Source organism: Drosophila miranda, chromosome 4 (assembly GCF_003369915.1).
Source record: "Drosophila miranda strain MSH22 chromosome 4, D.miranda_PacBio2.1, whole genome shotgun sequence".
In the NCBI taxonomy this organism is placed as follows: Eukaryota; Metazoa; Arthropoda; class Insecta; order Diptera; family Drosophilidae; genus Drosophila; species Drosophila miranda.
This window is the reverse complement of record NC_046677.1, coordinates 14204621-14225971: the sequence shown is the minus strand read 5'-3', so window position 1 is coordinate 14225971 and position 21351 is coordinate 14204621. Positions and strand designations below refer to the sequence as shown.

General features: G+C 46.0%; 2 protein-coding genes across 4 annotated transcripts; both read left to right on the top strand.

The window, feature by feature from the left end:
* The first annotated feature begins 583 nt into the window (after positions 1–583).
* LOC108163941 (alpha-tocopherol transfer protein) lies at positions 584–3358 on the top strand. Of its 3 annotated transcripts, none has more exons than XM_017299479.2 (6): positions 584–687; positions 1991–2150; positions 2213–2307; positions 2371–2715; positions 2788–2966; positions 3042–3358. In XM_017299479.2, the coding sequence occupies exons 2-6, from the start codon at positions 2015–2017 to the stop codon at positions 3157–3159; spliced, it is 873 nt and encodes a 290-aa protein (XP_017154968.1). In that variant the 5' UTR covers positions 584–687; positions 1991–2014; the 3' UTR covers positions 3160–3358. The 3 variants fall into 3 exon arrangements, with proteins under 3 accessions (XP_017154968.1, XP_017154967.1, XP_017154966.1); XM_017299478.2 differs by having other exon boundaries at positions 593–744; XM_017299477.2 differs by lacking the exon at positions 584–687 and adding an exon at positions 1514–1632.
* A 6752-nt stretch (positions 3359–10110) lies between these two features.
* On the top strand, positions 10111–12354 carry LOC108163942 (transcription factor MafB). The gene has a single exon (XM_033393367.1). It carries the CDS (start codon positions 10500–10502, stop codon positions 12009–12011), a length of 1512 nt encoding a protein of 503 aa, XP_033249258.1. The 5' UTR covers positions 10111–10499; the 3' UTR covers positions 12012–12354.
* Positions 12355–21351: the final 8997 nt, after the last annotated feature.

The window sequence follows — 21351 nt, the reverse complement described above, 5'->3', positions numbered from 1 at the left end:
ATATTTTTTGACTATCCTATAATTGTCCTTCAATTAACCACCTGCAAATTGCATTTAGATAGACTGCAATCAATGGCAATTAAAGCCAACTTCGTCGAAGGTAACAGCCAAAGCCATGGCCGATCGAACAGGTTTGGTTTAGCACTGACCTTGCCCAACAAGACGAGACATCATCAACGTAATTTCGCCTGCTCCTGGTGCAATTTTCTCTGTTATCTGAAACCAGTTTCGCTGCAAAAGCAAAGAACATTCTGTAGCTTTGAATGCCCCCTCTGTGACGTCACCGCAGCTCATTGAACTTATCCAGCAGAAGATCTCGCGAAAAGTGCATGTGGTCTCGCTCTCCTCTCTCTGTATAAGCACAACCTTAAAACCGAAATGGACTTTATTATTCACCCTCCTAGAGGAACGGAACGTCATCTCATGGAAGATTCCCATGCCAAGGGTCTGGCAGCTTCGTTTTCTTGTTCAGCTTCACACTCGTACATACAGATTCTTAATTTAAATATTTTTTTTTGTTTTGTATCGAGAGTTCTGTTCAGAGGGGCATAAAACGTTTTGTTCTGAACGATCTTTTGGTCAGTTTCCACTTGGAACTTGGCTTGAGCTCACTAGAAGCAAGCGTGATAAGCGGCAATACCAGAAGTACAATACAAGTACAAATATACATACGTGCATGCCATATATGTATGTATAGTACATATACATAATAACAAAAAAGTGTATCAGATATTCCATTACCTGGTAATGAAAGTGGAGATTCCACACCGTGTGGTTATAAATCGGGTGTTGACTCTGAGGCCATTATAAATAGAGTCTAGTGATTATTTACAATTATGTATAAGTGTATATTATCCAGCTCTCTGTTGAGTTGAGCATTTGCTGTAATTAATTGCCAGTGCGGAGCCAATTACCGACTTCAACTAAAGGAGTTCATTAACACTTGAACCGCGGATCTGTGAGATGATGCATACGGGCTGCAGTTGGTGGGAGTGGGTTAAGTGTCACTGGGGTATTTTAGTGTTAATGTTAGTAGACGTCTTGAAAGGCATGTGAGCCATGTAATTAGTTGCAATTTGTTGAAGATCTTTTAAATATTGGCACGGATACTTTGCACATCTCCAGATATTCACATACATACATACATGTATGTGTGTGCACTTTGAGATTTCTGTGGTGTGGCATCATCACCTGTAGGGTACGTGCTGGGGTCGGTCGCATCGCTGTCATCGGCGTGTTGACGCTGCACCGACCCCACCGACCTGATTAGCAAACACAGTGGTGGGCTGGCCGGCTTATCAGGGCCTGGTCGAATATATTGGGGAAAACGTAATCGTTCGGTTCGAGGTTCAGTTCCAGGGGACAGGGGCACCAGAGCAACGGAGCAGCTCCATCCGGCGATAATCGCTCGTTTGACAGTCGCTCTGCTGTCTCTTTTCCGCTATCGCAGCTCTGGGGTGTTCTTTGTTGTTCTGTTCGGCTCTGTGTACTGTTTATACTTAATATTCAATGGAATGGTCCCCATACATGTGTAACGACAAACAACACTTTGCATGAGACTGGGAACATTTGGCCTGATTCAAGTTTCCAACTTGAAGTCGAGCGGATCGCGGTAGAACAAACGTTCAAATGGTAAAGGAAAAGCCCACCCCACGCCCATAATTCTTACAAAATAATGAATCACACCAAAAAAGTTGGGAGTTGGGAGCTCGGAGTTCGGAGTTCGGATGGGGTATGAGGGAGAGCTGCAATGTCAAAGTTGATTGAAAATTCCCAAATGTGGCTAACCATGAGACACGTGAGGCTAATTGCATTCAAATACAATGTTATGTGGCCTAAGCCAGAGCTTGACGTTTGTATAATTTTTGTTTCTGTTGCTGGTGTTGTGACTCCCGTGTGGAAACTGCTTGTAGAGGTTTAGAGACCTTGAGACAATTTAATAGCTAAATTAGAATTAAGCTTTACGCTTTCCCGCTTTCTTATTTTTTAGACGAGCAGTACCAGACCCCGAGCCATGCCAGCCGTCGAGCACAAACTAAACGTCTCCGAGGAAGAGGTTCCTGAGCACATCCGTCGCATTGCCAACGAACAGGGCGAATGCCCAAAGACCAAGAAACAAACCATCGAACAGTTTCGTAGCTATATTTTGGGTGGGTCGACGCCGAGATTCCTCAGATTCCTCCTCTAGACTAAGCAATCAATTTTCCTTCAGAGCGGAACGAATGCCAGCCACATCGTAACGATGACCAATATCTGGAGAAGTTTTTACGTGCACGGTACTGGAAGATCGAAAATAGCTATCGATTGGTAAGTTTTTTAACTGTTGAGCAAAAATCGAACGAAGGACTATAGCCAAATTATATTTTACAGCTCTGCAGCTATTATAAATTTCGTGAACACAACAAAGGCTACTACGAGAAGGTTCGTCCCCTAGATCTGCGTCATTTGGGCGATTCAGACATCCTGACAGTGACGCCATATCGCGATCAGCACGGCCACCGCATACTCATCTATCGATTCGGAATTTGGCGACCCAATCGCGTCACGGTCGATGATATTTTTAGGGCCACCATTGTCCTGCAGGAGCTGGGTAGCCTAGAGCCAATCTCTCAGATTATGGGTGGAGTGGGAATCTTTGATCTCAAGGATCTAGGCCTGGAACATATACTCCATCTTAGTCCCAGTGTAGCACAGAAGATGATTGCTCTGTTGGTGGTAAGAACCAGATCAAGACCATAAATGGGGCCAAAAATGATAGATATGAAACTATTTTCGTTGTTATTGAAGACCTCCATGCCAATTCGTACCTCTGCCCTGCATATTGTGAACCAGAATTGGGTCTTCAATGCGGGGTTCAAGATGTTCAAGCCCTTCCTTAATTCTGCCATGAGAGAGCGGCTCTACATCCATGGCAGTGATATGAGATCCCTGCACAAGTACATCGCTCCCGAGCATCTGCCCAAGCGGTAAGTCTACCTAAATATCTTTAACTCGTGATACTCGTGGCTATAGCTCTTACGTCTCTTTCGTGTGCCCCTTAGATATGGTGGATTGCATGAGGATTACTCTTACACGCTCTGGTTGGACATGCTGAAAGATCAATGCACTGGTAGCAGTGTGCAAAAGGATATGGAGCAGTTGGGCTTTATTTTCGACTAGGACGCGATGATGATGGTTTCCTTATTAATATTATGAAAGATACGAAAGTGGATGTACTTGATTTACAGCTGGAGTCTGTACCTAAACAGAAAATTGAAGCATGGATATTGAAAATAAGGATAATGTAGGCTTTCTCAGTTCTCAGTCTATCCGGTAGTTTAAGAATGAAAACTCGAAATAAAATCTTCTAAATTTCATAGCTCGTTTGAGGTTATGAGGAGGACACAACAATTTGAGGTCGGAGCTGACATCAATTTTAATGCTTCGCACATTTGCCGGCCTCACAAACGCAAGAATACACCCGGCCACTTCGTAGAGTGGTCACATCAAAGGCCGATGACAATAACAATCTGGCCCGGCATAACCAAATCAAATGAGCAAACGAGCCCACAAGCTGAATTTGTTCCGGTCAAGGAAGCTCCAGCTCCAGCCACACAACGCCTCGCCACGCCTCCGATGACATGTTCGTTTTATGTGTTTTCTATGCAAAATCACTGTAGGTGCGGGAAGGAGACAGCTGTCTGTTCCCGTTATGGTAATTGAGTGTTGGACAACGCATAAAATGCAGTCGGCGACCATAAATATGTTTGCACTCGTAGCCAGGACCCGCGGCATGCTGTGGGTGTGTGAGGGGGACGGGATAGGCAGAAGGGAAAGTATGTGTGATTCCTCTGACCGTTACAAATATGTTTGATATTTTTTATTGAATCCCGTTGTCTTGCCCTACCCCTGCTGACCCCCACACACACCCCCACAGGAAGTTGTTGCCGTCTGTGTCTGTGCCAGGGCTCACAAACAAACAGTAAAAAAGTTTCGCTCTCCCTCACTCGTTCAGACCTGCCCTTTGGTCAATGATAGTGAAATTGATTTTGCTGCTAACGCGGAGAGAGGTCTGAGGGGTCCATAATCTGTATGTGTGTGTGTGTGTGTGTTTGTGCGTATAAAAGGCAGCGACATTTGTGCGATTAAAGCGACAAGATTAAAAAATTTATTGCGCAAATATTTATGGGGGGACAGTAGCAGTCGGAAGAAAAAACGAACGACCACCCACCCACACACACACACACACACACACAGACATACAGAAAAAGCACATATCCCATAGCCTACATTTTGGGAGGCACGACCAATGTCCCGTTATTAGTTGGCTTCTGGTAACACGTGTGAGTGTGTGTGCGTATCTCCCTCCGTGTCTCGCCTTACATGTGAGTCAGGACTGAACTGGACATAATTTATGGCTTGCAAACTGAATTTATTTGAATTTTATTGAAAAATAAAGAAAGTGGAGAAGGACGGAGCCCTAAGGAAATCCTCAACTCCAACATATGGCACACAGAACTGTCACCATACGATGCACCACACCACAGACGGATGTGGACAGTGGACGGACACTCCTCTGGTTGGCAATGATGGACGCCGATAAATGTGTACATATTTCCTAAGGACTTTCGACAGTGCACTCTGAAGGGATACTGCACATACACTTTTCACATGCATATCTCCAAGAGTTTTAATCATTCTGCGTCTCACATATCTCGTATTCGAGTCGCTAACAACGTCATAGCAAAGAAATATCTCTCGCTGATGGTCAACCTGTTCACCACTAAAGATGATGACAAGCAGACAGACAGGACTTATGCAGGTACTTTCATTATCCATGACTTAATTGCCCAATAAATGATAATTCAATAGACGCATGTACCGATTGAGAAAACATCTCCAAACCCTATTGGCGAAGGTCAATTATTAATATTAATAATGGACGTTTAAATGGAAATATTTCATAAAATTGAATAACACACGCAGAAATTTTTTCAAGGCAATGACATGGCTAACGCCATAAGAGTATGTTTTATGTTCTATAATAAACAACGAGATTCGTTCCCTTTAAGAACTTGCCAATTGCAATTTACACCTCCCTTCCGAAATTAACCATATTATTCAGACAACACATTTGTGGGCGTTGCCGCAGCTGTCAACAATCCATTGCACTGTCACACTCACATTCGTTGACATCTGACAGAACGTACGCGTACCTGACCTTCAATTCTTCCCGAAGAGTGTCCAAGAGAGTGACAGAGAGAGAGAGAGAGAGAGAGAGATAGGGCGAATAGAGGGGTGTAACGCAACCCTAAACATATAATTGCTTCCTAATGATCTGGCAAGGGCAGCAACCCCTCGCTCACACCCCTGAGTACCCAGATGCCTTGGGTTGCCTTGGGTAGCCTTGGGTCGTGGTATCGTGGCTTATCACCAAAAGCAGTTTATCATTCAGCGATTGGCAGGCACGAAGCCGGACCAAAACAATGGCAGCAAATAAATTATGTCCAACGATTTGTAAACAGACATAAACTGGTCCTTTTGATTTCATAAATAAAGTCCGGAGCAGAATAATTGAAATATTTGCTGTCAATTTGTTGACTCCGTGCGTCTTTCCGCCTGAGGCGAAGGTGTAAACAGAATAAATGGTGGCTCGTTATGACCCTGGTTACCGCAGACACCACGGATACTACCACAGATCACAGGACACCCACGACCTCGAACGCTGCCTGTTTGCTCAGAGAAGGACTGGCCCGACCTCCCAAGTTGATAAATGGATGGCAAATTTATTTTCCTCTTGCTGCCATTGACCCGTGTGTGTCCAAGGAAATCATTGTGGATTATCCAAAATTGAAACATTAAGAGGGATAGACATCTGGATATGTTGACAAATAAGAGATACAAAATCCTTTGAGATTCCCCATCAATGGTTTTCAGATTACAGTTTCGATAAAAACAAGGAGCTATTGGAGAAAGATTTAACTTCAATTCGTGGAGTAAATCGAGGGACCAATATTAATGCTTTGCTTTTCCAACGATCTTGTGACTTTAGTTACAAGACTCTGCCCGTGACATGTTTCTGCTTCTAGCTTATACCGTCAAAAAAACCTTTATTGAAGAAAATACCACTGTTTAGGACCTAGAGAGCATGTTTCAGCAGGCATAGGCCTCAAACACTTGTATCCCATAGGGGCAAGGTCTGTTCTGCGCGGCTCTGATCCTTCTGCTCTTGCACATGTCATTAAACCCGAGCGAAGACCGTTGAAGAGGAAATTTTTCATTGCCTGGCACCGACCCCCAGGGCGGGCTGCACTCACGCAGAGATGTGCAACGAAAGGGGGCATTGATATGGGTATGCGGCGAGGGATATTAAGAGTGGTGAGAAAGAGAAGTGCGGCACATGTCAACGCTTTGCCCATTTGTGTTGTACGGTGTTGAATTTCCAATCGATTTTCTGTTGATTTACCGGAAATTATTTGTGATAAAACACGACTTTACTTCATGCTTAAAGTGCACTGCACTCCAAGCGATGATCTAAAACCGCAGCCACCATACACTGGGAGAAAATATCGTCTTTATATAGTATAAAGTAGATTATAAATGTGGATGCATGGAATGTAATTTCTATGAATAGGAATATTGCGGTTGTGCAAGACGGAGGAGCCCCCAAAGTGCAGGACGAGGTCAAAAAACCAATGTATATAAGGCAGGTCAGCTGACAACACGCTGAAAAGAGGGTTTATTACAATATCATCGAAGATATTGTACTCAATTTTCTCAGTGCAGTGGGCAGGGCAGACATGCTGCATGGTGGCAGGGTGGCAGGGACAACCAGACCGCCTGGCACAGTCAATCACATCAGGACCAAGAATAAGCGTCTTTTTTCTGTAAGTCGTACGAGTAATGCTGCCTAATCCGGCGTAATAAACATTGTCAATTGCGAGATGAGAGGAGTCCGCATCATCATCATCAACAATTGAAATGCAATTGAAAGGAATCGCGTTCAAATATTTGCACTTGTATTTGAATTCCAGGAATCGAATCGATTGCAAATGAGCAGAGATGGAAATATAACGTTGCATACTTTCCCGCATGAGGGTTAAAGGCAAATAGTGGCGGGAGATGGAGATTGGAGAAAACTTGGCTAGCACGTGGCTGACTCCGTCCGCGCACTGCTCTGACTCGCCTCGAGTTGGTTATTAAAAGTATTTTTAATTGGCCTCAGATAAATATTTGCACACCTTTAACCCTTTTTAATATGCCCAAGTGCTGCCACAGAGCAGGATCAGGAGCAGGAGCAAGAGTAGTCCTAGCCGCCTTTTTCTCCTTCTCTCCCTCTGAAAAAATCTCTTCTTATATGAATATGTATATGTATGGTCTGTCTTCCTCGTGGTCCTGCTCATACGTACCCCAGTTTTCGTCAGAAATCAGCGCAGGCAGCCAAATGGAGCATTCAGAGGATAATTCGATTGTGTTCAATTTAATTCTGACAAGCTTCAGTGAAGACTAGTACTCAACCACCTCCCACCCACCAAACTTGATTTGATTTTGTTTTATGTTTTTCCTGCTGGCAGAAGAGAAGCATGTTTTATGCCTCCTTGCCCTCCCACTCCCACTCCTACTCCCTTTCCCATCCGCCCTTTCCCAATTTTTTCCCGACACAACAATTGCGTGGAGAATGGGTGTGACAGGGGGGAATAAGAGGCTGCGGGTCTGATGGTCTGATGGTCCGAAGGGGGAAGATAACCCAGTTACAGAAGCAGCCAAATGAAAGTTTTTGTGGTCACTTTTGTGGCTTACAAGTTAACCAAATACGAGAATAGTTCTCAAGCTTTTGGCCCGTTTGGGGAAATGAGTTTCGGTTATTGAAAATTCGTATGCGAGAAAAAAAAAAATCAAATAAAGTGAGGATTTCTGAAATGTTTTTATTAAATGTATACATTTTGTTGTACGGAAAGACTTAACCAAATACATGCAGTCTCAAGCATTTTTCTATAATGCAATGTTTACAGCAAATTGTATGTTTATTTATGTTGCAAAAAGAGTTAACAAGTGGAGTGGTTCTTATGTTGTAGCCGGCAACTGGGTAGATCTAGAAATTTCCATATTCGGACTCTATGACAGGCAATGTTTTCGAATTTGTACAGTTAAAGTTTCAAAATCGAACAACCATCTAACAAAAAGATGTTAAAGATATTTAATAACCGGTTACATTTTGTATAAAGGTTTTCAGTTGAACATTTAATAAATAATAATAACATAATAATAAGTTCACATCTGCCTGATACTTACATAAATCGTATATATGTATGGCATATATTTATAATATTAAAATAACGTATCGAAAATGTATCGTGACTTAAATAGCCACCATTTTTGAAAGTCCACTTTTTCTGCTCCTTCCGGGCGGCCCTTCAAGCAAAATTGAACTTGTTGCACAAACAAAAGAGAATCCCAGCTCATATCTCACAACAATATTACATCACGGAAATCTGTTTGGCCAACGTAGACAAAACATTTGCACAAAACAAAAAAAAAACCAGGTCCAAATTAAAATAAAACATGAAAAACTCATGTCGAAGATGGGAGGATGGGGATGGAGGTGCGGATGCGGATGCGGAGGGCGGCGGAGGACAGAAGAAGGTTGGTAAGGTATCCGGGGCCATTTCTGCTGGCTCAGCAAGTAAATGCACCTGTGCACTCTGAAATCCTTTACACAGAGCAAACAGATATACAAACACACAGATACTCTCACACACACAACATTACGTGTATCCATGGAGAAAGAGAGAGAGAGAGACGCGTATTATATACGAGCCAAAACAAATCGAGCGACTTATCAGGGCTAAAACATCTCGCATTGACTTATGCACTGGAAAATGGAACAATGGATGGGACCACAGCCCCTCGGCTCTTCCAGTCCGGACCAATTGAGCGCCAACCAAACGATGGCCAGCTAAATGGGACTGGAAACGATGACGCTCCGCTCCGTTGCGGCGATGGCCAGCGGAAGCGGCTATGTAGGAATGTGTGTGTAGAGAGGGCACAGAGAGAGAGGGCCAGACGGTACGTACAAGCATTCACACATAAGTAAGTATGTATGTACATAGATACTCGTAGATATGGCCAAGTGGGCGGAGCCGAGGCAGCATAATGTGTATATGTATCTATGTAAGCTCGACTGTATGTGTGTGTGTGCCATTTTTTATGCGCTCCATGGCAATTCAAAAACGCCTACTTCAGAGAACAGACCCACAACAGCAGCTATTCCACCACCAAAATTGACCCCAGCCAGAGGCAACGGCAGGGCAGCAGCAGGGGAGAACGCGGATGGAGTCGCCGACGGGAGGCGGGAAGGGGGACACACGAAACCAAACCCAAATGAGAGATAGAGAGCAAGCCGAAGTTTATGCTCCTGCACAGTGGGCCGAATGTTGGATTTAAAGTTCAAGCTTCGATTCTAAGGCAAAGGCATCCTCGCCAACAAAATGATATTGATATTTATGTAATACCCTATTATTATGTACCCCAACATCAAAAACCGAATTCGTTCTTGGGAACGTAACGTCAGGTCGCATTTTGGCTTATATCTTTAAAACCGTACTTATGTATTGTTGTCATTATTTGTTTTTGGTAAGTATAGCGCTAATTAGTTCAAGTAGACCATTATTTGTTTACGTTTTGTCGTACGAATGAAACGTAACGCCAGAATAGGGCAGAATGCAGTGACTGGAGAATAGTGTCCCATAGAGTCCATTTTCTGCGCTTCTGTCCCCACTGTGCACAGCACCGAGATGCGGAGCTTTCTCAGTTGGCTTTTCTTTCTCTCCGCTTGGTTGGTGCTCTGGCTCTCGTCGATTGCTGGTTGTTGGTGTTGTTTCTGCTGCTGCTGTCGACAAGTGTGCGGTGGCGGCAGGGCGAGCTTTTCGCCATACGTTCCGTACCATTTCCAATTCCAGTTCCAGGAGTCAAACGAGCCACCAGCGAATGGCGTTCGAGCTGCCGATGTAGCTGTTGTCGTGGTCGTCGCATTCGGTTTTTGCATTTCGTGTCTCTTAGCTTTACCGTTACACACTACACTCGTACATGTATATAAAATTGAGGCGCTGCGCGCGTCGCGGCCATTCCTCGGCCCAGGGCCACCCTTCAGTCATCAGCCAGACGGAGAGCCAGAGCCAGACTCATTCGCCACCGTTAACTCTTTGAAATTGGACGCAGTGGGCGGCAGAACGCGTTCGCGAAAAAATCCAAAATAAATTCCAAGTGAGCAATAGAAAGAGAAAGTAAGAGAGAGAGAGCAGGCACACAGATAATGCCAAAAAGATAGTGCCCAAAGTGATCAACACTCGAAAAGCGAGGAAAATTTAAGGAAGAAGATAGATTAAAGAAAAACTTCGGCCCGACACGGTACGAGTATCCGAGTGCTAAGTGCGAAGTGGGCCCCCGAAAGCCCCGATAGTTGTCCTAGTTGACCCTGCCCCGACCCTCGCATGTGAGACCGGCTGGTCGCGGTCGATCCAATGAAAATGGAAGATCCCACTATAGCCGATACGTACGTGCAGGAGTTCGATCTGCACCACCTGGAGGTGCCGGCTGCCGGCAGCAGCAGCAGCAGCAGCAACGCCAACGGCAACGGCAACGCGAACAACAGCGCGGCTGTGGCCGCCGCCATCGGGCACGTGAAACGGGAGGATCACAGTCCGCCGCAGCCGGTGGCGGTAAAGTGGACCACTGTGCATGGGGAGCCACCGGTTCCCGACGAGGTGGTGCCGGAGCCCCTGGCCCTGGCTGTCCCAGAGCCAGCCGTTGCCGAGGAGCTGTCACCATCGCCGCACATCAAGCTCCGCTCCTTCTCGGGCCACCAGTGGCACATAGATGAGCGGCGGCTGCAACCCCTCTCGCCACCCCCGGAGCAGTACGGCCCGATGCCCGGCCAGGCGATATTGGTCAACACATCCTCCTCTTCGGCTGCCGGAGTGCCAGGCGGCGTGCCCTCCACTCCGCCGGAGACTCCGCCCGTTGTGGGCTCGCCGACGGGCAGCAGTAGCTGTAGGAAGGAAGTTCCGCCAGTGGTCAGTGCCGGACTGAGCCACGAAATGATGTGGCTGACCAACTCCATACGTGCTGACCAGCAGCCCCTCGATCTGCGGCCGCTGCCCTATCCCGGCTCCCAGGAAGAGGCCGAGGAGTGGGATCGCCAGCGGGACTACGCCCTGCAGGCGGCCGCCGCCCACCATCACCACCACGGACAGCCGCTGATGCAGAGCCAACACCATCCGCACTCCCATCCGCATCCATATCCGCACGGCCATCCCCACGCGCATCCCAACCCGCTCCCGCACCCGCACCCGCACCCGCACCCGCACCAGGTCGTGCTCCAGCAGGCCAAGTATCCGCATCACCACTTCCACAACCTCGACCTGGCCCCCATCAACATGCACTCGAACCCACACGCCCACTCCCACACGGCAACGTACGCGGCAGCCTCCGGCTCGGTCACGCCCACCTGCCTGCCCCAGGTTCCGAGCAACATCAGCAGCGGCAGCAGCAGCGTGGGAGGGGGTTGCGTGCTCACCCGAGCGGCCCTCCAGCCCTGCCGACCCATGTCGGCCAGCTCGACGAGATCCTCGAACAACATGTCGCCCAGGACCTGCTCGGGAGCGTACAGCACCGCCACGCTGGAGGACTGCATCAACGACGACATGCTGACCACGCTGACGGTGCGGGAGCTGAACAAGCGGCTTCACGGCTGCCCCCGCGAGGAGGTGGTGCGTCTGAAGCAGAAGCGGCGCACCCTGAAGAACCGCGGCTACGCCCAGAACTGCCGCTCCAAGCGCCTCCACCAACGCCACGAGCTGGAGAAGGCCAATCGCCAGCTCAACCAGGACCTGCACCGTCTCAAGCATGAGTACTCGCGCGTGTGCCAAGAGCGGGACGCGCTCATGCAGCGTCTCCAAAGGATCAGTGCTGCCGGAGGAGGTGGTCCGCCTGCAGCTGGCGACAGCCAGAACTCGCCAGAGTTCTACCTATGACGCCAGCTGGCGGCAGCCACCTCGTCCTCCTCAACAGCCTCGCATCGCGGCCACCAGTGGGCCGCCCAGCAGCTGGCCAACTGAATGGCTAAATGGAACTGATTCCAAAAGGTATTTTCCCCCAGGAGTTTTCTTCTATCTAGTTTTGTGGCCATAAGCCTAACCCAATTCTCTCTTTTTTAGGATTGTGACAATAAATTCCGTTAACATTTAAGTTTGAAATCTTTTAAAGCTATAGATAGAGAAAGAGAGAGAGAGAGAGATCAGGGAGAGTGGGCATGTTTGGACGGAACTTTTGCTGATTATCAGCCTGACTATAGGCAAAAATTGATTATTGATTATGAAAAAAAAAACGCATTTGTATAGAGAACAAACATTGTATAAAGACGAAAAGCAAAATCAAATAGAAATCGAAAAAGGGAAGAGTGGAGAATCATTTGCAGGTTCTGATTACCGATCGCTACATTGTATTACGATTAAAAATTACAATTACAAATTACGAGTTAGGAACACACGCTTATTTGTTGATTAGTTCTAGCCTTAGTTTCCCCCCTAGTATTAAGCGAGCAGGAGCGAATAGATATCATAACTGACGAAATAAGGGTAGCTGTAATGTTGATGTTAGAGGCCGCGATTCTGTATTTTCTTTCCTCTTCGTTCCACCCTCCGCCCTGAGCCATACACATACTAAACAAAGGTTGTATTACGGTTAAATACTTCAAGTACTTGCACTGACAAAATAGTACCACACTCGAAGCCGAATCTGTAAAAAGTGAAACTGAAGCAAAACGAAACAAATCAAAACTAAACTAAACTAAACTGAACAAACAAGTCCTATACGATGTAATAATGAAAACGAAGAAAGAGCTCATTGCAGACGATAATGTAAATACACACCCACACACCGATTTAAATAAAACGAAGATACAACGCCAATTCTGTACATTTAAGTTTTTTTGGGAAACATTCGAGTCTCTCTCTTTGTGAAATGTCAAGAATAGGACGAATACTGAATACCGAATACCGAATACTGAATGCAAGAAATTATAAATAAATTAAAATTAAAGAAACATTGTGAGTAGTCGATAAGTGTGCATAAATCAAGTTAGTAATAAATCTAATTTAAAAAAATTACAATCCCAAGTGTACTTTTCCTGGGTACATATGTATGTATTTTCGACTGAAGGGAATTCAATTCATAATGAGTAAGCCTAATAGGAGCAGGTCGCAATTGATTGAATTTATGGCAGGGATCCTAAATTCTGGAAACGAGGAGCCGGGTCTAGTCAGAAGGAAGAGATGGGCCTCCACTAAATCTAAATCCACTAAATGATACGAAAAGCGATAAAGGATGGACAGTCATAAGCAAAACTTCTAATTATATGGTAAAGTTCTGAACAAAGCACGCTTCGATCAGCCATAATGTACACACTTGAAATAGCCGGATAGACGGGGGTAGACCGCCGTAGCCGTCGTAGCCTTCGTCTCTGATCATGTATGTATGTACAAGTGTACAATTCAGTGACACCAGAGGAGTTTTGACACTCCGAAACGGAGGAACACGGGGAAAATAACCAACCATGCTTACTTATTCTGCTTACCATGCTTATTTATTTGTTTAAAAAACAAACTAGACTCTAGTCAGGTGAAATCTTACTTTATTCTAACAACAGTAAAAAACGTGGTTGCTGAGTTTAACAAGGACCCCACCCCTGATGAATCATCTTTGATCATTAATTTCAATACCAACTATACTTAAAAGAACAGTACAGAACACAATTTGTGGATACTAATTCTTATCACAGTTTTACTTGGGTACAATATCACAGTGCAACGTCAGCCCAAGTAAAAATAGATCAGTCCAAATCTTTATAATATACGCATATCTGTATTTACTGAACAGCTGTCTTGTGTCTTTGAAAGTACTGGAATCATAAGTGTCCGCCCCACAAACGGCTTTCGCCGGATCCAAAATCGTACGACTTACTGATTTACCAGTATAATAAAGTGCTCGTTACATGATACATAGCTTGGCCGATCTTCATTTATTGCCCCACATCGGGCTTCTTTCTTTTTCTGCTGAAAAACCCTTTGGCTCGATCTCAGCTTGCACCCTTAGTGGAGGCGATCGCGAACACCCCCTCATTTTCACAGAACTGCATACGCTGTGTGGTCTGTCGGCATTGATAAAGCGGGCCAGAATCAACATAAACAAATCCAGTCCAATCCAATCTCCGGAGTGGCCCAAGCTACGAGTACTATCAACAAACAGGGGTCGCGTAACGGCGCATGCAGGAGCAGAAGGAGGCGATGCCGATGCCGATGCCGATGCCCATGTTTATGTCGATGGAGCTGCAGCATCGAATTACAATCATCAACATGAAGATCAACAACATCAGAAGCGGTCCCAAAGAGGGGACCGAGACCACCGCCTTTGACTCTGACTCTGGCTCTGGTTCTGGCTCTGGATCTGGCTCTGAGTCGCAGTCCAAGGGCCCATCAGGCGGCGTAATTCGGTAAAGAGTCGATCCGGCCAGCAGATCGGTTTTGGATCTGGATGTGGGTATGGATCAGTGTTGGCCCGTGTAATTTTTCATTAATAAAACTCTAGTTTTTCAAGTTTGTTTGTATTCATCGCATTTCAGATTTGGCTCTGATTGAGGTCCGGGCTGGGGTTCGGGCGTCTTTTAGCACTCTGGGTCTTGAATTTATTTATTATTTGGATTATATGAGTTTCCTGTCTTCTCCTCCTCCTCCCCCTCTCCGACTCCTTCTCCTCAGTAGCGATGGCGGTCGTCTTTGAGCCCTCGAATGAGCAATGAGCAATGAGACTGAGACGACCACAACCCAACCCGATCGACCAAGTTGCGCAACAATTTTTGTCGAATCTGATTTTTACGAGTATTATTTGCCCATCAAGTGGCCATTTTATTCCGAGCTCTTTTCATTTCGTTCTTTTTTATTCTGTATTATTTATTTTGGTTCCAGCGTGCTTCTTGTCCAGCAGGAAGTGTCGGATTTCGTTTTCGGTCATGAAATCGGCGCATGCAAGAAGTCAAAAAGCGAAGGGAAAGCGAGGGGAAACCACTTCTAACCGCCATTTAAATAAATATAAGTGCGAAACATTTCGGTAAAGCAAAAATGGTTCTCCATGGAGAGCCTATTGCTAGAATCTGGCTTCAATGGTTCTCCATTCCACTTGGACTTTTGGACTGCCGCCCAACTCATGGCTATTCAATATATTTCTCTCTTCAGCTCTGCGACATTTCGGTATTCTTCGGATTCAAGTGCAGATTAAACAATAATTATGAAATTCTGATGCAAATCGCCGGCGCCCGAAAGTCTTTCTCCCGTCTCTCCGTCCGCCGGATCTGCCGCAGCCGGAGGCCAGACACGAGTGAATTCAGGCAGCTTGAGTGGATGTCGAGTGTGGATGGGACGGAGAGCACCGGGCTGGGGGACAGGGATGGGCTCTTGTCAAACAAAATTTATAGACACGACAATGACAATCGGTAAATTGTCATGACCATGGGGCTAAGTTCATCTCGGGCATAATCAGTGCTTAGGGGCAGGCGGCAGAGCCAGGACCATCTCGGCCAACTGGGATGATTGTCAACATTATTATGGTCCGCACACCGTTTGATTATGCTGCGTACTCGGGGCACTCTTTTTATGCCTGCACTGCGACGTGTGACGGCTTTGATGAGCGGTGGCTATGGGATTGGATTAGATGGAATGGGATGCGATGCGATGCGATGCGATGGGACAGGGGGAATCTCTAGCAGGTCCGGTGCGGGGGGATGGTGCGTTTTTTATTACGTTCCTCAAGTGGATGAGGACCAGCCAGCATCGAGCCCCGCACGACGACCGTCAAGCGACACGCTTAAGTGGCTGTCCCTGCCTCATCTCCGGGTCTGTCGTCAGACCAGACCCTCCGGCCCCTGCTCGGCTTGTCTTAATTCAATCGATAGTTCACACATGTAATCGCATGGCCGGATGATTGGGGGGCTTCCTCCGGCTCTTTACTTTTACTCTGCTACTCTGTTTCCTTCCTCTGTTCTCTGTTCCTCTTTCACCGTGTCTGTCGCGTGTTCCTCTTTGCTTTGCATGCCGCACACGTACCTCTGACATTGACGGAGGGAGCTGGGGGCTCCCAGTGTTGGCTCTGTTTTGTTCCCATTTTGCGATCTGACTTTAACCTTAAATCGTTAACACATCAGTTCCCATTCGAAACATTTGCGCCGTCATTCCAGGGGCAGCCACTCATTAGCTTAATGAAGATTTCCAATACTCTGTTCTGCGGTCCTTCAAGCCCTCATTAGTCGCCGCTTTGTTCAGCTCAGTCGCAGTTCTGTTATGGGGAAAGTTTTTCCAAAATATGCTCGTAAATCTCATTTTGGCAGCGCTGAAAAGGGAAATTTATCGCGTCAAAGGACAAGTGCCAAAAAGTTTTTGGCCAAAAGCTTATCAATCATTGACGAACGAGTATGGGCATTCGGGGAAACGTAGGAAACTATAACTAACTTCTGTAACAGCTCGTTTGTACACCACTTTTTTGTATTAACCCAATCGGAAAGCTTGTTTTCGACGACCAGAGCATCTCTTTGAAAGAGGATTTGAAGGGGGTTGTCGTTGGGATTGAGCAGGTGATATTGCCTTTCGACCGATCGTTCCTATAGCAGAAGCTGTCGAATTAGTGATTCGATCTGGCATACTCCCCGCACCGTTTTCTATTCGTTAAAATTGATAGACCAATTTGCATGAAAACAGACGTACAGACATCGCTGGGTCGACTTGGAATTCCTTACGATTCCCTTCAGAGAATACACGTATGGGAATTTCCTCTTTACCTACTCAGCAGCTTGATTTAATTGACAGGCATTCCGAATCAATAAGATGGGCTGTGTTTTCCTTAGGTCTGGTATAAGGAACAGCCGCACAGCTGTTGATAATAGACCAAGCATAATCTCAACAATGAGATCGCGTCACTTCCTTTTTCACTGACTTATTCCCAGCTCTAATCTCTGGGCTGGCATCTTCTGAGAGAGTCTAAAGCTTCCTTCGTCCTTCCCATGGATTACGCTCCCCCAGGGCGGAGGGCTCCTCAGGGCACGGTCCATTGTCTTGCGTTTTTTATTGATGGGCTGCTCTGCTGTTTTTTACGACTTCACCCCAGTCCGTGTCAGTGGGCAGGCCAGTGCCGACCCGTCTGCTTGTCCAGTGTCATTCATACCGTATATCCTTTGCCATGCAGTTGTCGTCGTCCCAGAGGCGATTTTCATACTTCGACTTCCGTTTGCAATGTATCTTTATCGTTTTATACCGCTTCCGTGCCCAGTATATCTACTCTGGGGCCGGTGGCTGGGGGCTGGAGCTGCTTCGGCGTCGCATAATTTCCGTAATGACCAATGATATAAATGGAACTCATTTGCCAGTCCCCGCGTCCTTCTTCTGCCGTTGAATTGATGCGCTGCCGTAAATCGCTTTCGACCCCCCTATCCCTTCCACAGATCCGAACTTTGTCTGGACCCTGTCCAGGGACGTCTTCGTCCTCGACTCCTTTAACGTTTGTAATAATAAATTAAATCACATTTCTGTTTTTCCCCCTCTGTGTCCATACCCTGTAAGTGTAGGCTGCAAGGATAGGCTGCAAATAAGGATCAACAGCCGTGGATCACTTCCTATCCACAATTTTAATGAAGATCTGGCGACCTGGAACAATAAAAAAAACAATGTCTTCCCTTTAATCTTGTTCTGCTTAAATGTATTGTGATAAATTGTGATACGAACCTGAGTGCCGGGTATCTTCTAGTCGGAACACTAGTCCAGAGCGCTCTGAATGGGTTTGGGCGCACGGGTGGTTCTGTGTGTGGGCCACGCAGGATGTCTATCTGGTTCATTGGCTGTGGCCCATAAAAAAGAGACAGAACGAAGAGGAAGCCTTAGCATGAAGCATATGAAGACATTTGCCTTTTCCTTCAATTCCGGGCCATTACAAATTGGTTGAATTTGATTTTGCCCCAAAAAGAACTGTGGTCTCCCCTCCCCGATACTCCCGGTACTGGTGGTAGGGGGAGGGGGCAGGGAGATGGGTGAAGCTATTCTGGGGCAACCTTCACGGAGCGTTCGCGTTTACCAGAAGGTTGAGCCCGCCTCAGAGCCCCGCTGCTAGCCCCCGCTGCCCGTGGCAGCAATCCAAGAAGCCAGAACCAGGTAGTGGTGTCGCCACACAGGTGCATTCAAATTGTTTTTACTTTTATAATTCTTTCTTTTCATATTTCATTTTAGAGTATTGTATTTTTTTTGTTCTCTTTGGTCCGGTGTTTTCTTTCCGCCGATTCGGCAGATTTCATTTTCGTTTTCTTTTTTCTTTTTCCTTATTTTTGTTTTTTTGGGACTTATGTAAAGAGGCGAATGAGTAATGAGTGCAAGCCAAAAGCTACTCTTCTACATATACAGAACTAATGTATCTTAATAAGGCTTGAGATGGAGATGGAGTACAATCCCCTAGAGTTTCGCGGAACCCCAGATGGAATGTGGAAGGTGGGCAACAGGTTCGCCCTGCAGCAGTTGGAAGGAATGTTTTGAATTAGAAGCCTCAACTTTGGAACATTATAGAGTGTCAGGTATTCCTGGAAAAAATGAAAGATCACTGTTTGGAGATCCATCGTGGAGTTGGAATATCCCCCCATATATATATATATGTATGTACGTACATACATACATATTTATAAAACAAAATCACTGAAAGAATTTCCCCCTAGATATGTAAACAGCGAACGTAAAGTCGATCTGTTGATATCGTCACTTAGATTCTCGGTTACCTTGAAATTTATCCAACAACCGTGGGAACATAAACAATGGCTTCCCTCACGTTTTCGCGAAGCGAAACCCAACCGTAAACAGTGCCTTTTCCAGCGACATTCAACAGTACAGACAAGTGCAACGCGATACTCATAGCTTTGAAGTCATCAATCATTTGTAAAACACTTAAAACGCTAAACAGATTGATATGCGATTGAGTAGGATTGTAAAGGATAGTCCTGGTTTTCCAGGGACTGTCTGTATCCTGTCCCTATCATTGAAAACTTAAAGCTGATCAAAGATTTGAGGGATACTCACTAACCCTACGGCAATAGTTCTACAAGAGCCAAAAGGTCATCCAAAAACTATACATATGTATGTATATACATATATCATCTTAGATCATTAAGATGGTATAAATATCAGGTATTTAATGAAGGAGTACTCTTTCAGAGTACGTTCCTGCCCCTCACCAACCATGCGGTTTCCCAATAAGTTAATGATCTTTCAATTAGACTTATACTATTTCCACCTTGCACAGGCGCCCGGCTTTGCTGGTGGAGAACCAATGCATCATTCCACAAATACAACAAGGGAAGATGATCTATCTGTGGATTCTGCTCTCGAGCGCGCTCTCTCGCACAGCTCTTCCCGGGGAAATGATCACCTCAGTCTCGCAACGATTTTCGCTGATTAGGAAGAAACGCAAAAGCAAAAAGACCGGAGACCGGAGACGCGAAGCGAAGCGAAGCGATTGCAACACGAGGCTGGGCAAAGGGGCGACATCGAAGCTCGTGTCAGCACTCTGGGGTCGACACTGTCGGTCAACGAACCCCGGCGGAAAACTAAAATAAAATATACGTACAAAAGCCAACAAAAAGTAACAACAGTGAAAAAGTGATTGGCGCGGCAGAATCGCGCATTCAAGTCGGGCTCGGCCCCGCCCCGCACCTCCTTCTCGACGACACAACGACTACAACAACCAGTGCACGCGCGACTTGAGCGCATAATGAGGTTATAAAATAAAAAAATTCACAATTTTTAATAAATCAATTTAAATATTTCGCCAACATATTGTTACCAGAGCAACTAGCCGCCAAAATTACACAAAAAACGAATGAAATTAAATACATTTTTCGCAAATGGTTTCTGCTGAATTTGCAATAAATTGGAGCAAAAAATATGAAAAAGAACGAGGCACCGAATCGATTGCAGGGATCAGCATTCCGTCAGGCCGCCGCTTAATTTATTTATTGTTGTCGACAATTGGATGATTTAATTAATATTGAATTACACTGCCAACAGAGCCGGCTCGATAATTATACAATCTCTGCCATGGCCAGAACATTTCAATTTCAGGACTTTCCACACTCCGTGACCCTCTCCAACACCGACTCCGATTCCGACTCCGACTCCGACACGTCTCTGTCTCTTATTATCGACGCTTGTCTGCTGGCGGTGGGACTGTACCTGGCTGGAGTGCGAGTGCGAGTGCGAGGGCGGCCTTAACTTATGCCATGGCAAATATTTAGCAAGCAAACACACAACTTTTGGCCGGGCTTATTAATTAAGAGCGAGTCTCAGACACACAGTTTCCACTCTTCCACCGTCCTCTCCTGTCCGTGTACTCTCCGTATGCCCGTACGTCCCCTGGTGTTCTTTCCGACCAAAATCGAGAAATCATAAAAGCGTAAAATCGAAATGCCGCCATTCCGTGGTGGCTGCCAAACTGGTTACTTCCTGTCTCGACCTCCTCTGTCTCTGCGTGCCATCCTGCTCCCTGTTTATTAACACGCATATCAATTCATTTTGATTGTAATTTATGCCGTAGCCAATCGCTGCATATCGCTCACATCATGCCCCATACCCCACCCCGCCAGCCTGCCTGCCCGCCTGCCCACCATGCCTCCCTGGCATGTCCTTGTCGCGGGGTTATAAAATTATTGCTTATAGATAGATGTTGCGGCTGCAGTTAAAAGCAACTCAAATCTCTCCCCACCCCCCCCAATCGGATGTACTCCCATATTTCTCATTTATTCGAAGGATCAACTCATATGCGGATACGGGCTCGGGCTCGGATTTGGCTACTTTTCCTTTTGTTTCCTGTTTAGTGGAGCGTGATCTTGAAATGGAAACCGTTTGATGGCAGGCGGGGAAGATTTATGGGGTTATGTTGGTGTGCAATAGGATTCTTTTAAAAACGGTTATATGTATGATGGTATCGCAACTTTTATATGACTTCTTCCAGACTGTTTGACGAATCTAACACGATTGTATATAGAAACTGGTATGGCTTACATCTTACATCTTTATCAAAGAAAAATATCGGGAAATAAAGTATTAAATACAGTATCCTTATACCGAACCTTGTGTCGACTGAACCGAACCCGACCCTGACCATGATGCACTAATCAACCTAATTGAGCTGCCCCAATGGCCAACTTCTGCCACCAACACCGCCACCACTCAGCCTCCTCCTCATCCATTCCGCCGCAGCCAGCCCCAAACTGTTCCAAATCAAAAGACAAACGTCGAC

Excerpts from the sequence above, each read along its gene's own strand:
- LOC108163942 (XM_033393367.1), top strand. The coding sequence starts at position 10,500 with ATGAAAATGGAAGATCCCACTATAGCCGATACGTACGTGCAGGAGTTC.
- LOC108163941 (XM_017299477.2), top strand. Across the intron at positions 2,308-2,370 it reads TCGAAAATAGCTATCGATTG|CTCTGCAGCTATTATAAATT; the intron begins GTAAGTTTTTTA and ends TATATTTTACAG. Across the intron at positions 2,967-3,041 it reads CCCGAGCATCTGCCCAAGCG|ATATGGTGGATTGCATGAGG; the intron begins GTAAGTCTACCT and ends TGTGCCCCTTAG.